Source organism: Nannospalax galili, unplaced genomic scaffold (assembly GCF_000622305.1).
Source record: "Nannospalax galili isolate Female #2095 unplaced genomic scaffold, S.galili_v1.0 scaffold318, whole genome shotgun sequence".
Classification (NCBI taxonomy): domain Eukaryota; kingdom Metazoa; phylum Chordata; class Mammalia; order Rodentia; family Spalacidae; genus Nannospalax; species Nannospalax galili.
Window position 1 is genome coordinate 2,309,975 of NW_008341889.1, and position 17,743 is coordinate 2,327,717.

The 17,743-nt window shown below is 36.4% G+C and overlaps 1 protein-coding gene across 1 annotated transcript in view; it reads right to left on the reverse strand.

Moving 5' to 3' along the window:
* Gabra2 (gamma-aminobutyric acid type A receptor alpha2 subunit) overlaps window positions 1-17,743 on the reverse strand; it is a gene marked incomplete at its 5' end in the record, with an annotated part of 135,404 nt that overhangs the window by 53,344 nt on the left and 64,317 nt on the right. The window contains 4 exon segments of the mRNA XM_008837691.1: window positions 6,107-6,259; window positions 7,279-7,422; window positions 11,702-11,784; window positions 12,690-12,910. Coding sequence (XP_008835913.1) covers window positions 6,107-6,259; window positions 7,279-7,422; window positions 11,702-11,784; window positions 12,690-12,910 — 601 coding nt within the window.

Here is a 17,743-nt window from a genome sequence, read left to right on the forward strand (position 1 = left end):
TCTGGGTATTTTTTCTACCCCCAACTTGACTTTCTCTTCATTATCATATAGTTAGTAATCCCTAAAAATATTTGTTCTTTGAAAGTCACGCAGCCTTAATTTTCAAGCCATTTGTATGAACACTTTTATTATTTCTGGCAACATCATTTTTTTTTCTTGGTCTTTTTGAGACAGGGTCTCCCTGTAGCTCCAGCTGTCCTGGAACTCACTATGTAGACCAGGCTGGCCTTGAACTCACAGAGATCTGCCAGTCTTTGCCTCCTGAGTGCTGGGATTAAAGGTGTGTGCCACCATGCCCGGAGCAACATCATTTTTATCTTGTTTTTAATTCAATAATTTTCAAAGCTTGAAACACATATTTCAGAAGATACATCTAAATATGAATTCTTGCAAACAGCTGATGTTCAAATCAGTGTTGTTTTGCTCAAAAATGATTCTTCACTTTTTTTACGGATGATATGCATAATATATGTGCAACTGTTTTAAAGTGTACAGTTCCATAGTGTTGATTCATTCACAATATTCTGATACCACCATCCCTTTTATCTCAAAACTTTCAGTACCTTTGCCCCATTAAGCTGTCACTCCCTTTTCCCCTGCTCCTGTCCAAAGGCAAACTCGAAGTCACTTTCCACTCAATGGATTTCCTTTTTCTTATTCATATGAAAAGAATATGTGACTATTTGCCTGACTTTGAACATTTAGCAAAACGTTCTCAAGGTTCATCCACAATGTGGCATGTATCAGTTCTGACGAGGTTTGCTTATTTCTGCCCTTTGAATATTGAGAATATAATTTCCCATAGTATCTGTATTTTCATTATGTGAGATTGTCCTTCTTAATTAATGTAGACATTAAGTACTATGGATTTTCCTTGGAGCACTGCTTTCACTGTATATACATAACACAAAGCACCATTTGATTTCCTAAGTGGTTTCCTACTTGGCTACCTTGTTTTGAGGTGTTTTGTTTCATTTCCATACATTTCTAGTTTTCATTGTTATAGATTACCAGTGTCATTGTAATGTGTTTGAAGAAGAGATTGGGAAGATTTCAGCTACCTTATATTTATTGAGAATGCTTGTAGCCCATAATACCATCTCTTCTGGACATTGCTTCAGTATGCTTGAGAAGAGTACATAACTGTTCCTGTTGGGTTGTGATTTCCTTTGTTTTCCTGACCTTTCCAGTGAGTGCTTTATGAATCGGAGCTTTCACAGAGTTTTCTGTAGCTATGCCCATCCCTTCGGTAATGCTATTTGTTCTCATTTCTAAAATGTTTTGTTCATAATTTTAATATACTATCCATTTATTGATAGTCTTTATAGTTTTATACATGAATAGTTTATTGGCTTTGTTTCACTTTGTTGTATTCATGGTAATTGTTGATGCTTAGTGTTGAACGTATTCTTATTCTAACTTCATTTCTGAAATGAAGTTAATATTGAGGAATTTTCCATTGCTTTGGATCATGTAACTATCCCACTAATCATTTATTTCTTTTACCTTCATCATATATCTGTTGCACTTAAAATATTCCAATTTCTATGTCAATAACTGTATATTAGACCTCCAGATGATGAGAGATATGTCCAAGCCAACTAACTGTAATGATATCTGATTAGTGTCATTTACTAAACATTTATGAGGTATCTGAAGAGAAAGTTGGAAGTAAAATGTTTTTGAACCCTTTATTGCATAATGAGTGAAAATATCAAATAATTACTAGATCGTATTTACTCTAATTTTTTATGCACTAAGCACAAAATATTGAACAAGAAGATATGTATTTGGAAAATAACCAGCTTATATAGCACCATGCAAACTATTTCAATGGTTCTATAAGGAAATAAATGAATTAATCATACCACTGAATGTTAATACAAGGAAAACATGGTTGAAATTATAATAATACCAAATACTAGCCATTTCAGGTTTGATTTTTTAGACAAATTCTGATTTAAATTTCTTCTTCAACATATTATACTTTAAAAATGTTTTTATTATTTTTATTTTATTTTATGGGTCTGTGCGTATTGCCTGCTTGTAGGTAAGTATACCCATGTCATGCAAACATATTATATTTTTATACATAGGTTTATGCCCAATAACTTCTCAGCCTACTCCTCTCATCACTATCTTTTCATAATGTATGTTGTGTTTATTTCTGTCTATAACTCTCCCATAAAATCTGAAAAATGGTCCACTGTTCTGGCTGAGTCTGTAGCTCAGTGGATGAGTACACGATTAGCTCTCAGCCTATACACATTTATGTCATATTGAAATTTACTTCTTAATTTTCTGATCATTCCAACTTTTTTTTTGAAAATCTTCTAAATCCTACCATTGTAAAATTTTAAGGATTCTGTTCTCTGAACCCACATTCACCATTCTAATTTATCTAGGATATAAATTCTAGATCCATAAGCTCTGCTACTTGGTAGCTAGTTATTCACATGTTATCAATGGACCTTTTAATTCATATATGTTAAAGATATTTATCATCAAGGGAGAAATGGGGAAAATGTGGACACTTTAAATGGGGAAACCATGGCAGAAGGGCTAGGCAGTGAGAGAAAGGAGAGACATACATAATGTCTAGCTGGTTTAAAAAAAAAAAAACAGAGGGAATCCTATTAGTCCAACAACCTAATGACAAATTACACATACATTACCTTTACATGAGTCCATATGTATATCTAAAGGCTACATAATAAGAAACAGTGCCAGACAGGAGAAACCTTCCATTGAGTTGTTAACCAAGGAGGTCCAAGAGATTCCCAAAATTATTCAGGCTTTTGCCATAGCCCTTGATGGCCTCCCAGATCTTTAAGGTAAGACCCTACTGCTGAAGACAGAACATACTTCAGACACAGGATTTGGAGTAATAGCGTTGTAATTGATGTGCAACCACATCCCCTGAAGACTAGCTCTTATAGCTTTGGAGAGCGCTGTGAAGTTGCCAAGGAAAAACACCAATCGATGGTCCAACACCAGCTTCAACAAAAAATAACCACATCAATGGTCAGCACGACATAGGACACTGGCGCAGTAGTGGCGCTTTTATCTTGGGGGCAATCAACAGCTCCCTAATTCGACTAAAAGCCCACTCAGTGGAAGGAAACTCAAGTGTGGTAGTGTTAACATAACCAAATACGTATGGTTGGAATGATCATAGATCTCAGTTTTCTCTAATTATAATTTTCTCTCCAAGATCATCACATCCCTAGACTAATGTGATTTCTTACTAAGTGCAAAATATGCATCCTTGTATTTTCAGACTAATATCCCAGTCACCACTCATCAAAGAAGCTCATTTTGCACCAGTCGGAGACTATTACCAAGTACCACAACTGGTCACAATGAACATTGTCTATGAAGTGCCCATGCCTATGTGACATATCTACAATGAACCTCTATACCTAAGGCTCATGGAGCATAGCACAGGGGTACAAAGGAGGAGACTAATGAATCTCTCAGTTCTCATTAATGAAGCCTCCTCATGCAGTGGAAGGCCAGGAACATAAAATGTCAGAGATAGCCAAAGTTTAGAGGTAGAGTCTGCTGAATCCTGGTCCTTGGACAGGACCCCTTTATTAAACTTCCCCCAGCTAAGGCTCAGGGACCATCACAGAAAAGGGGCTAGAAAGTGTGTAACAGCCAGGGAGGAAGTGCAGGACCATATGGAAACCAAGTCCTACAAGTGCCTGGGAACCTGTCCATATGATTCTATGGCAATGGTATCAGCATACACAAGTCCCGTGCAAACTCAGGCAGACAAAATCCCAGCATGGAACTGGAAAAATGAACAGCACACCCCAATATTGTCTGAAGAAATATTGGCAACTGATTGCTGCTAGGTGAAGAAGAGCTGATCTTCCTAAAACAAGGGACTCTATATAGGCTGATTAGACGTCAGTGGATAGACTTGGACTGGGGAACATCTGGGGACACTGAATTGACACAGTGGGCCTTATCAGGGACAACAGACTATATAGGCTCCAGTGGGAGGGGCTCTGGGAGGGTGTTGGTGGGGACGGGGGTATGAAGAGGATTAAGATTGATTGAGATTTTCTGTATGAAATACAGAAAAATTCAATAAAAGCAAACTTAAAAGAGATATTTATTTCTCTTGCTCTGCTGGACTACAAACTGATATTCAAAATCTAGGACCATATAACCCAAACTACATTCACTTTCTAGCTTACATTCACTTTCTAGCTTTTCTATTCTGTTCCCTTTGATTTTGCTACTGGCAACATTATTTACTTTAAGGGGTTGACAAAACATTAACACAAACATTACTCTAAAATGCTTTTTCTATATTTTCTCTGGATGTTCACTTCACCCAACCTCTGACTCCGCTCTCCCAAACACCCTTTCAAGCTTTTCCTTGTTGCCTAACTCTTGTTTAGGAACAACATAATTTTATCTCATTGGACGATTTCAATAGGTTCCTGACTTTGTACAATGATCCCGGTTATTTCTTATATTTCACCTTCTATAGAAGGTGCCAGATATTTCTAGAGTACAAAGAGAATCATATTAATCATGAGAAAAATAACTTACATCAGGAAGATGAATAAGTTTTGGAAATCAATTACAGAGCATAATGCATATAGCCAATAATAATATTTCATGTCATTCTTAAAATTTTCCAGGGGAGTAGAAGTTATGTTAATTCTTCCCCCACACAGACACTAATAATGAGAAAGCAAATGAGAGGAAACTGGAAGGTGATGAACAATTCTATGGCCTTAACAGTCACGACAGTTTCATAAGTATATGCTTACTGCTGTATTCATTGTGTTGTACATCTTAACTATGTATACATTTATATGTCGCAATAGTACTCAATAAAGTAATTAAAATAAAAAAAGTACATAGCATTTATTAAATAACAGGCATTGTTCTGAGAATTTGACACATAGTATGGATCACTATACTATACTGGTCTCTTTGTGCTATCAAGGTGCATTCTATTAAAATGAAGTACAAGTTATCTTCATCAAGACCTTGAACTCTATCTCTGTATCTCCATTGTCATGGAAACAATTATTACAGAACACATCATGTTCTTTTACTCCTTAGCATCACTGGCTTTTGCCTAACCCATCTGTTTGGAACACTACTACTAAATTTTTAAGACATAGCTCAGATATGAAGTCAGCATCTTGTTCCTTTGGTTCTCCTTAAGGGAATAACTTGGCTGTTTTCTATACCGACATGCACAGGCCTCTTCTACCATGGCTTTATCTCACATTGCCATTATCCTTTCGGCTACACTACTCTGCTTCTATCAGCTGTACTAGCCACAGCCACCAAAAGACTGTCTCATGTGTGCTTGCCTCTCTAATTCCTGCTGTGATAATGCAAATTCTTCACAACACTTTCTTAAATGAGAGAACTGCACACAAAGGTGAACTACTTTGTTATAGAATATGCTCAGCTTATCATATGCTTAAATATGTCACCAAATTCTTCAGCAGTGTTATAATCAAGAACATGAATTCTAAGTGGGCACAGTGGTGAATTCCTGTAATTTCGGCACTAGAGCCACTAAGGCAGGAAGACCATGAATTTGAGGCTAGCCTATAGTGAAAATATGTGATATCATGATAGCAAGTAACTAATGAAGTAAATGACTTTTAAGATACAAATATTTTATTTCTTAATTTCCAAACAAACCCAGAGTAAAAGTAGAAAGCCTAGAAATCTGTTATTCCAGACTTTAATTTTGAAAACACCCCTGCATGGTGTTTTGTTTGTTTTTTTGTTTTGTTTTGTTTTGTTTTCTTGTTGTTGTTGTTTGTTTGTTTTGAGATTGGGTGACCCTTAGCCCCAGCTGACCTGGAACTCACTAAGTAGACCAGGTTGGCCTCAATCGCACAAAAACCTGCCTGCCTCTGCCTCCATGGTACTGGGACCAAGGGAGCGTGCCACCACACTCAGATACCCTGTTTCACTGCCTCACTTTACCCATCTATAAAGCAGAATCAACACTGCCTGTGCCACATATCACAAAGCACTGATGTGGCAAGAGGAAGAAAAACTCTGGAAAGCACACTTGGAAACACGATGTGTTCTACTGCCAGGGTTCACTCACCAAACACAGTTCTTGCAGGCACAGATTCTCTGTTGAGCCAGAATGACACTTGGGAGAGAATGACAGTCATGATGCAAGGCAGATAGGTCTGAATCACAAAATACCCAATTTTCCTTTTCAAGTGGAAATGAGCTGTCATTACAGTATATTCACCTGGAAGAAACATTTAAGAAGCTTAAGGAACTGTACTCATCCAGAGGCGGAACCTTTTGGAAATGGAAGGGATTAGGAAAAGAATCTTCCCTGATATATTAAAAAAAATAAAAAAAGATGATCACACGCATTACATGAGAACTATTGGGAGTAGAAATGCCCCATTAGATCTGAAGAGTACTTAAAAGAGAATGTCTACAGTATTAGCAACCTTGCACTGCCACATCCTGTGATATGGTGTTCACTTTTCTCGTCAGGTCATGCCCACTCCCCAGCAGGATTCTAAAGGCTGCCAGTGGTTTATTCTATTTGCTTAGGTCCCTCATGTCCACTGGTACTACCTTCACAGTGCTAGAGTGATTGATCTAGCTCCGTCCTTGCTGCCTCTGCAAAGCACTGATATCTGGTCTTATCTCTAAAACTGCTCTTCTGACCCAGATCTTCCACTTTTAACCCCATCACTAATCCTGACTTTCTCTCTGTGGTGCTCCAGCTCTAATTTGCTTCAGTGAGTTCTGTCTGATCCTCGTACCTGTCTTCCTTTCTTATCCCAGGGTTTTAATTATGGCCAGATGTAAGATAGTTAGTTCACACAGCTGCCTTTTCTTCACTGAGGGCATCTCTCAGAGAGGAGCTTTCTGTGCAGACCAATAGTAATTACCCAGAATTCAAGAGCTGAATAATTATAAATTGTCCAGAACTGAAGAGAAAATGAGGGAGATGCTATCACTAGCTTAAAGACAAATGCTAAAATTGACTGATCTCAGAAGACAAACACTTTTGAATACGTAGTACATTTTAGGCCATCATCTCTGAAACATTCATGCACATATGAATCTCCTTGGAATCTTGTTATAATCCAGGCACGGATTTAGCAAGGGGGAAGTCTCAAGAACTCCCAAGCAGTCTATGCTGCTAGTATGTAGAGCTCAAAATGTTTTTATTATCTGATACGTTTTCAGTGATTTTAACCTATTAATTTTCTTCAACACTAGCTTTATTTAAAATTTTTTACTAACCTGTACTCGATTTAATTGTCTCCTTCCCAATTGACTGGCCCAGTAAATCATATTGATTTAACCGAGATCCATCAGGAGCAACCTGCACTGAATCAGATGCATTGTAAGTCCAAATATAAGTGACTTCTGAGGTGGTATATGCATCTGTCAGGAATAAGAAAACAAGTGTTTTGTCATCTGAATGAGAACAACATATAGAATGAAACAGCTAAAGTTTTGTAGTTCATAGAATCACTATTTATAGACAAATTAATATTTAAAGATCATATATTTAATTCAAAATTATGTCCTTGGAATTTACACTTTAACATATATTTTAAGCAGAAGCGAAGAGCCAATCATGAACATAAAAACATTTTCCTTTAAACCACTTTGAGAGAGGAGTAGTAAATTTATCTTCAGAGACTGTGAAAGTCACTGGTTCCTAAGATGATTATAGTATCCCTTAGACTTAAGGTAGCAGATGAAGAGATTGCAGAAACAAATAATGGATTTTAGTCACACAGTTTATTTAGAAATAGTGACTACCTATGAAATAAAATTATAATCCAAAATTATATATTGTTTTATGAACATAAATTTTATTTAGTTAAGTATGAAATGACTGGCTATCTTAGGTAAAAACATTTCGTTAGAATGAGAACTAATTGCAGACAGACAAAAGAAATCAGAATACTATATAGTACCCTAATATTACAAATGCATTTTTCTGGTCTTTTTGAGACAGGGTCTTCCTGTAGCCCCAGCTGACCTGAAACTCACTATAGAGACCAGGCTGGCCTCAAATTCACAGTGATCCACCTGCCTCTGCCTCCCAATTGCTGGGATTAAAGGCATGCGCCACCACACCTGGCTACAAATGCATTTAAAAACACATTTATATATAATTAATACACACAAATTTCATAGACTACCCACGCATAGCTTTCCAGATAAGGTAAGGATTGACAGAAAGTGAGATACAATATCAGTGTGTTTGCCCAAAGATGCAGAACTTAGTCGAAGTGAGCTGTCTCTGGAATGGACATATCTGTCATTAGTCACTCTCTGTTTTGACATTTCTTTTGTGCTTGTGTGCCCTGTTGGGGACCTGCTGACCTGTGCATACAGTGTCTCTCCACAATGGAAGATAAAGTCAGATATTTCCTGCCCCACTGCCAAACTTTCAGAGAACTTCTATGCACTTCAATTGCATGTCCGCTTAGGACTACTACTCCTGGAACAAAACTTAGCATCGTGGTCACATTCCCAATTTTAGGAAAACCGAGATGAGTTTTCTGCAGCAGTATCTTGACCTTTAGTTCTTCAGGACAGTGAAAATCTTATTTCTTTATTCTGTATAAATTTTTCACTTAATACTATTGTCCTGAGCTGGTACTGCTACTGATCTTCATCTAATCAAGTATGATCAATTCAAGTATCAGCTATGATACAGTTAATATTTATGAGTATGTTTTTCATTTGCTGGATGATCTTTTAATGGAATATTCAATGTTGTTTGGCCTTCTGAATGTTGCTATTAACATCAGTATCAGTGAAATACTCCTTATATTTATACATAGATTCAATGATGTCCCCAAGTAAAATATATTATCAATTTTTCTGAAATAGGATTCTAAAATCGTATGTAAATACACATGCATTTTATATACATTTTTGTATATATTTTCATAAATAATTTTTATATATTTTCACATGAATGAATTCTAGCTGATCTGAAGTCTAAAATACTATTGTGGACTAGAGGGATGATTTAGTGGTTAAGAGCACTGGCTGCTCTTGCAGAGAACCCAGGTTTACATTCTAACACTTACGGGCAGCTAACAACCATCCTTAACTCCAGTTCCAGAGGATTCAATGCCCTCTTCTGGCCTCCACAGGCATTGCACATGGTGTGACATCTTACATACATGCAGGGAAACACTCTCAAACATCAAATAAACAAACAAATAAATAAAAAGTAGTAATGTAGTTATGTAGTAATGATTAAAAAGTAGTAATGTAGTTTTTTAGGAACTCATTTGCAGATCATCAAGTGACTTGCTTCCCAGATCAGCAAATATCCTGGTCCTATATACAACAGCATTTCAAATGTCACACAATTCACTAGGCCAAACATACATTGCATATGTCATTTTATATCAGAATGGCTTTGTAATATTCCATAGTTTGAATAGTAACAATTTATTAACTTTTTAAAAGTAATTATAATTATATCACTTTTGAATCTTCATATTACTGTTAAGCTTAATAAGAGAAATGAGTCTATAAAAGTAATGATGTTTTTAGGGATTTACAAAATACAGATAGGTATATATGATCGATATATTTTTATAGGAAATTATCAATTTGCTCCTGTTAGATCAATAAATAAACTCACTTTTTAAATGATACTATGTTAATCTGACAAAAGCCCAAGAACACAATGTCAAAATGATGTATCCTTCATATAGCTATTAAAAATCATTTATATTTCATTAATTAATAATCTACTTTTTAACTATTAGCTTTTATTCTAAAAAGTATTTTCTTTCAGATTCTTTGGATCTACTGCCCAGAATAACACAGCACTTACATCCAGGAAATTTTAACTCAAATAAAACAATAAAAATATAAAGACATAAAGTGATATGAGGAAAACAAAAGAGTGAATTTGAAATTGCACATATACAGAAAAGTTGCCTCTTTTATTGAGGACAAAGATAGAGTTCCAGAAATTCTATTGTTCTAAGGTTTATGGGGACTTAAAAGATTGAGAAAGAATTAAGTACAAGAAAATATCATGGTTGCTCTGACCAACTTTCTGTGCCAGCATGTGAAGGGCTGTTCTGTCACCTCACACTGCTGTCCACACTGCCAACACAGATGCCTCAAGCACTTGCTGTGCACCAGGAGAAGGAAGAGAACACACAAACTGTTTTGCAATATGTCAGAATATGATAGAAAGAAAGCAAAAATATGTAAGTAATAATTACTCAAAAAGAATGTAGAACAAAAACTGTGTGATGACCACATGAATTCAGAATAGGGAAATCTATCATTTGAAGCATGCAATATTAAATTGCTGTAACAGAACTCTATGAATATTTTTATTTTGAGGTCAAATATTTCCAAATATTTCAGTTTCAGTATTGAGGCATCATGCAATTGACAACTTATGTCATAATAACAATACCTCAACCACTGAGGTTGTGTTTCCTTCCCAGATCATTACTGCATCATGGATAAATTCTTTTTGGTGCCAAAGCTTTTCAAGTTTCTTTTTAATGTCACTTATGTAATGCAAATGAGTTTCTCGCTGTATCTGCTGTGGTTTTCTCAACATCATGTTTATGTTTTATAACATGATTGACTATCTTAAATAGTGTTTGAAGAAGTTCCAGTTTTGAAGGATGATTCCCATGACAGTAAAGAAAGGCTTTGTGGTAAAGCACAGAGGAGACCCAAAGAAAATTGAGAACAGACACCTGCTGTAAGAACATACAGAGCAAACAAGCTTGACTCCCTCACTCCACAAAACTATTACCATAGAGGATTTTTTATTCATATTAGCAATTATTCTGTTTCTTTCTTCCAATTTGTAGTCTATGAGAAGCTACACCCTTCATTCATTTTCTTAAACAAGTTAAAATGTGCATTTCTATTTAATAGAGGAAAAAAATGAACTCAAAGCTACCTAGAATGGAGAAATATGATATGCCAGAAAGAACACAGTTTCAGCAAAGGTTAGACAAGAGACATGTTCACAAAGGGCAAGCTGCTTAGCTGGATTGATACATTTAATCATGAACCAGCCTGGAGTGTCCCACGAGCCTTGAAAATGGTCGGGCCTTCTCCCTTTCCATTATTCCAGAGTGTGAATGCTTCTGCTTGACAAACAAAACATAGCCCAGCTACCCAGTGAATGGCCAGGGGAACAGAGAGCATTTTGAAATGTTCTATGTGCATAGAAGATGATGGCATGTAACCATTCAATGGCTTCATCTCCTTTAGATTTGTTTTATGGAAAAAAGGCACTTCTATCAGCTCTGTGGTATGGGGATGCCTGCACAGGCTTCATTTCTCTATATGACTTTTGTAACAGTCTGATAGGAAAGAAGCAGTTGAAGTCATCTTATGTAAACCTCTCCAAGTTGACAAACTTAAAGTTTTAATGTTGGTAATAAGGAATACATGAATAAATTACAGTATTAATCCTGTAATAGCTCTTGGTTCAGTTTTATACATTATCCGGAACACTGAAATTCTTTATTAGCAGTAAGAACAAGAGAGTACCAAAGGGCATCCAATTGTTCTTTGAGACAATCATGCCTTGTACTTCTGTATACTATTGGTCAGTTATTAAGCATTCCATAATATGAGAAGAAACTACATGAACAAACAGGGCTGCTGACTGCAAGTGACATGTCCATCTTATACTTACAGCTGCCAAATTTCAGGGGGCATGAATGAGCATCCATTGGAAAATCCTCCAAATGCATTGGACATTCAGCTTGAACTGTAAGCCTAAAAGTCAAAAATTCCACTCTTGGTTAAGGTAAATTTCTAGTCAAGATAAATTATTTTCACTGTTTTCAAAAGAATTTATTAACAGGTAGGACTTTCTCAGGGATTTTATATTAGGCTTATAGAGATTTAATGCATTTCTGTTCTTTCTAGGGAGACCTTTCCAAAACACTGGCAGGAAAATGTTCTGAACATAAGAAATAATAGTTATTAAAAATAACAGCCATTTTGCACTCTGCAATTTGTTTTAAAAATAAAGAAATTTTATATGTATTTTAAAACAAATGTTTCCCCATTAGTATCACTATTAATATTTGACAAATGACAAATTTTTAAATCTATACTAGAGCTCTAACATCATTTCCCTCATCATCACATCAACAGTTACAGAGCAAGGTCAATGTAAGAGTTCAGTACAGGCTTTCTTAAAAATACCTGATTGCAAAAGAATATGTTATGTTACATATAGATAAAAATTTCTAGAAATAGATACAAACAATATTGATGCATCTCCTAAAAATAAATTATTCAACCAATTGTTGAAAAATTATGGACATAGTTCCTGAGCATCGAGTGCATTTTTCTCTATCTAAATATGATAGACATCACATATAAAATCTGTTATAAAGAAAACTTCCAGTTATTGCCATTTCACATAAAAGTAAGTGGATAAAAATAGTACTAAATAGAGCTAAAAATATCTGTTGTAATTGAGCCGAAAAAAGGTGATCATCAACCAACTTTGGCATACCTCTAAACAGTATATTTAAATAGAAGCCTCTGTAACATTTTATAAAATATGTAATCTCTGGGCCTTAATCTATAGGAATAAACTGTTAAAGCCATCAAGGTCATTACCTCGGATTCTCAGTTTCATCTGTAGCACATCACATCCAACAACATACCTCATTGTATAGAGCAGAGTCCCATCATCCTGAATGCGCAGCAACTTGTTTGGCATTGTCATATTATGAGCAACCGACTTTTTCCCATTGTGAAAAAAGGTATCTGGAGTCCAGATTTTGCTAGCCATTAAATTATTAAGTCGAAGGATATTCATAGGACCTTTAAATTTTAAACGTTCATCTTTCCATTTTTGTCGAAAGAAAACATCTATTGTATATTCCTGAAATACAGAATGGAAATACCTTTAGAAACAGTAAATGTTGTAGAAATAAGACACAATAAAATCCCAATGAGATAATATTATGACTAGTTTACAGAGAGCAGTATTGAGAGAAATAAATTTTGCATCAGAAAGGTTATTCCTTTGGGTTATCAAGAATTGTAGCTTTTTACAATGGCGCAAAGCATATTTTTTTTGTATAATTAGGCACATGTTCTCATGAAAGAAGGTAATAAATTTACTTTATCTGGCTTCTCTCAGTAGGAACAACCTCTTAGACAAAATGCTTTCCCAACTGCATCATTGCAAGATGCTCCAGAGGGCTGTGCTTGGGGCAGATCTGGATGGGGTGTTTTAGGTAGGATATTCCAAGAAAAATTAAGCTGATAGCTTTCCAATAGGAAAAATTAATAAATAACAATGAAGAGAAGCAACTTTTAAACACACTGTCGTACCTGTGGAGTCATTGCATTCTTGTTGCCAAAGAAACTGTTGAATATCATATTTTCTAATTCTTAAAAATACCTGGTGATGTATCATATGGTTAGCTGAATATTTTTAGCAAATGATGAATTCAGCAAAATTTAGTTATTAAATTAGTTGTAATGCAAGAGTTTTGACAAATTATTAGACCACATGGAGTATGAATTTTCCAAACAATCTTCATGTAAAATGTGCACATGGATTATAGATACACATGCATGCATACTGGATTGAGAGTAATTTCTCCAGTTTAATTTTGCAATTTTTTACTTTAGCTAAACCCTGTTCTTCTTCCTTTCTCTCTTTTTTCCCTTTCTCCCTATACTGTTCTCTCTTTCTCTCTCATGCAGTTTAAGTGAGATAAACAGTAGCTCACAATTGTGATTCATTCTGCTGGATACTAATTTTTTCCAATGCATACTTATGCCAACACATATAAATAATCAAAGATTCAATTACACACCTAAGCTTGGAATTTCCCAAACTTTCATATACAAAATCAAATCTTCAAGTGTTTGAAAACATGCATTGTAACAGGTAACAATTTCACAAACAGAATTCTTGATGTTTTAAAAAAGCAAATTAATATGTTCCTATTATAAAAAGATATCATTTGCACAAATCTACATCAGCTGAATATTGCCTAATGATCCATCAAAATTTGTCTGGGCAATGAGAATGACATCCACCACAGATCAAAACATAACTAAGCAATGAAGAGTAGCTCAGGGCTATACTCCTAATGTTCAGGGAACATTCTGTAGCCAATCCATGCTCACTCTGTATGGCCTCATTAATGTATTTTTAATGTAGAATTTTATCTAAACAGAACTCAAAATAGAAAACCTAGATTAAAAATAAGTATTTGAATCATGGTAAGTTTCTGTGCAAGTACTTCTTTCCAATGGTGGTCTCAAGCTCCTGAATGCATGTGACAGCCCATCCAGAGAAACTGAAGTCAATTTAAAACATTGCATCAGACTTCCAATTTCATTTTTACATTTCTGGAAAATCAAGATCGGCTTTATATGTTTTCAAAGGTATTGATATGGCAATCATATCCTGGAGACCTACCACAGAGGAGATTTAAACTTACAAGCAGGATGTTTCAGGATGAGTTAAAAATACTTTTTAAGAACATTATTGGTTTCGAGCTCTCACATTATCCTGAGTGTGCCCAACCATTCCACCCTGCATGATCTGTATCTTTGTTTCTGAAATATCATCAGCCAAACTTGTGTTAAGGTCTTTAACAATCCACACTCCCTGACATTTTCCAAACAAAGTAATCTACCTGCCTGGCTGAGTACTCCTCCATTTCTTGATTACTTGGAAAATATTCTTCTCTCTTTGCTCCTATTGAGCTTCAAAAATTTCATACATTTCCCACTCAAATCCAGAGCCCTCCCTCATCGATGACTCCTACTCTCCCCCCACAGAACTGTATGCACTCTACCATACATGCTGAGTCCTATTCATTCAGGTGTTTGTACCCAAATGTCCTTCAGTGTAAATGGGTCCCCTGGGCATGTAGTCAGCCCATCCAGTGGTTGTATGTAAGCCATACTCTTCCCTCATACAGCAGCAATCAGTCTCAAATAGTTTTCAATCTAAAGCTGAGCCCACCACCTGTTCCTTACTTCCCCTTTGGGCCCTTGTTGAATTGAGCTGACACTGGTCCCGTGCTCTATGCCACTGCAGCCACAGTCTCACATGAGCAAGCCTCGAGTGGCCTAGAAGCCTCCACCTCCCTATGTTAATGAACCAGCCCTGGCTCCTACTATTTTCCCACCTCCTCTTCCACAATGGTCCCTGAGCCATGGGTGGGAGAAGTTCCATATAGGAGTCCCATCCTCCACTCTACAGTCTCTTATCCTCCAAAACTTGGCCAGTTGTGGCCTTCTGTGTGCATTGCACTCTGATGTACATGGAAGTCTCACTGCTGACAGTTGAGGGGTGCATTAGCCCTCTCTCTACCCCTGATTCCAATATGTTTCATGAGTCTTAGTTGTAGAGATTTGGCTGTAGATGTGTCACCTAGTACTGGGCATCTCCCAGGCATACTTTCTCTGTACCTGACCAGATACACAACTTGGAAGTAGTTTCTATCTGTTATAAAAAGAATCTTCTTTGATGAGTGTTGTACAATATGCTTGACACTCTAAGGGAGGTCTCTTCTATCTGGCACTGTGTTTCCTGCCAAGCAGCTCCCAGGTGTACCTATGCATTAATGTTCAAACACTCTATGTGCATTTCTCATAGGATTTCTAGGGCATCACTTTTCCTTCTAGGTTTTCTAGCTCCCCAAGTTTCACTCATCTCCTATCTTTTTTCTCCCATCCTGCTTTCCACCTCCCTCCCTCTCTAGTCACAGTTCCCCCATTATCCCCACCCTCCCCCCAATACCTCCCAACTCCTGCCATCTTTCCTCTCTTGACTTCCTTTCCTCCCCCACACCATGGTCCCTTGCATGTCCCTCCCTCCTCTCCTCCCTGCCGATTACTCCCACTTTTTCCACCTCCCTCAAGCACATCAGGTTGTTTCTTGTCCTTTACCACCATGTTTCCTCTCCTTTTACCTGGTTTCTGGTGTTACATCAGAATCTATATACTCACATATAAGTGATTGGTGCTACAATCCACAAATGAGGAGAACATACATCGTTTGCCTTTCTGTGTTTATTGTTACTTCACTTAGTATAACACTCTCTAGCTCCAATCATTTGCCTGCTGAAATTTCATAATTCCATCTTTTCTTACTGTTGAGTAGAACTCTATTGAGTGAGTAGGCGCACCACATTGCCATTAACCATTTGTCAGTTGAGGGACAGTTAGGTTGTTACCAATTCTTAGCTATTGTGAAGGGAGCAGCAACAAACGTGGATGTACAGTATGATGAATCCTTTGGGTACATGCCAAGGAGTGGGATAACTGGAACATATGGTAGGTTCATTTTTAGTTTTTTGAGGGTTCTCCACACTGCTTTCCATGGTGGTTGCAAGAGTTTACATTCCCATCAGGAGTGAATGAGGATTCCTCTTTCTCTACATCCTCTCCAGCATTTTGAGTCTTTTGTTCTTTTGATCATTGCCCATCTGACTGGGTTAAGATAGAATCAAAAAGTGGTTTTTATTTGCATTTCTCTAATTTCTAAGGATGTTGAGCACTTTTTAAGGTACTTCTTAGTCATTTTTACTTCTTCATTTGAGAACTCTATGTTTAAGTCTATCACCCATCTTTTTATTGGGTCATTTATTTTCTTATTTCTCTTTTTTTAAAGACCTCCTATATTGGAAGATTATTTCCATCTCAATTGCTTGTTTGTTGCTTTACCTTCCAGAAAGGGATGAGGGCTTTCATATGTACTTCAGTTTGCTTCCAGATGTATAAAAGATTATAAGGTGTACTTCATAACTGATAAGATAGTTCAGTAGGCAAGCTGTCAAACCTGATGATGACCTGAATTTAATTTAATTCCTGTAACCAACACAGTAGGAGTAGAGAACCAAATCCTGTAAGCTGTCCTCTGAATTCCACACTTGCATGTACCCTACCCATATAAATATTTTTTTTTAATTAAGAATATTGTAAACACTAGGCATGGTAGTACATGCCTTTAATCCCAATACTAGGAAGGTAGAGGCAGGTGGACATTGTGAGTTTGAAACAAACCTGGTCTACACAGTGAGACTCTGTCTTAAAAATTAAAATAAAAACAAAATCACGATGAGTGTGGGAGCTCATGCTTTTAATCTCAGTGTTTGGGAGGCAGAGGCAGGTATATTTCCATGAGATCGAAGACAGCCTGGTTTACAGGTGAATTCCAGGCCACCTATGGCTACAGAGAGACCCTGTCTCAAAAAGACCAAAAATAAAAATAAATAAACAAAAAATTTTAAAAAAATTATAAACACCTTGCGATCATTACCTTGCAAATACATTATCAGAGAGACTATTCAAACATCCACCCCTGTTTAATACTCCTCAATTATATTTTCCTGGCCCTTTAAGAAAGAATTAGTTTGAATTAGGTGCTTATCAATTCCATACATAAACTTTTGTGGATGGGAGCTTACAAATATCCATCATAACTCAAGAGCCAAAAGACAAAGTTGAGGACACACAACTAAAACACAATTTTAGAAAGAAAGAAAACAAATCAAGGTCATATAATTGTACAACCATCATGCAGCAGAAATGCAAGAGAGATACAATGGGTAGCAATAAAGATCTGAAAATCCATACAGCTAGAGATTTGGAAAAAATCCTTATACCAATGCCAACTCAATCAGACAAAAACCCAGCATAGAACCAGGGAAATGGGCTACAGGCCCAACCTTAGCTGAAGAAC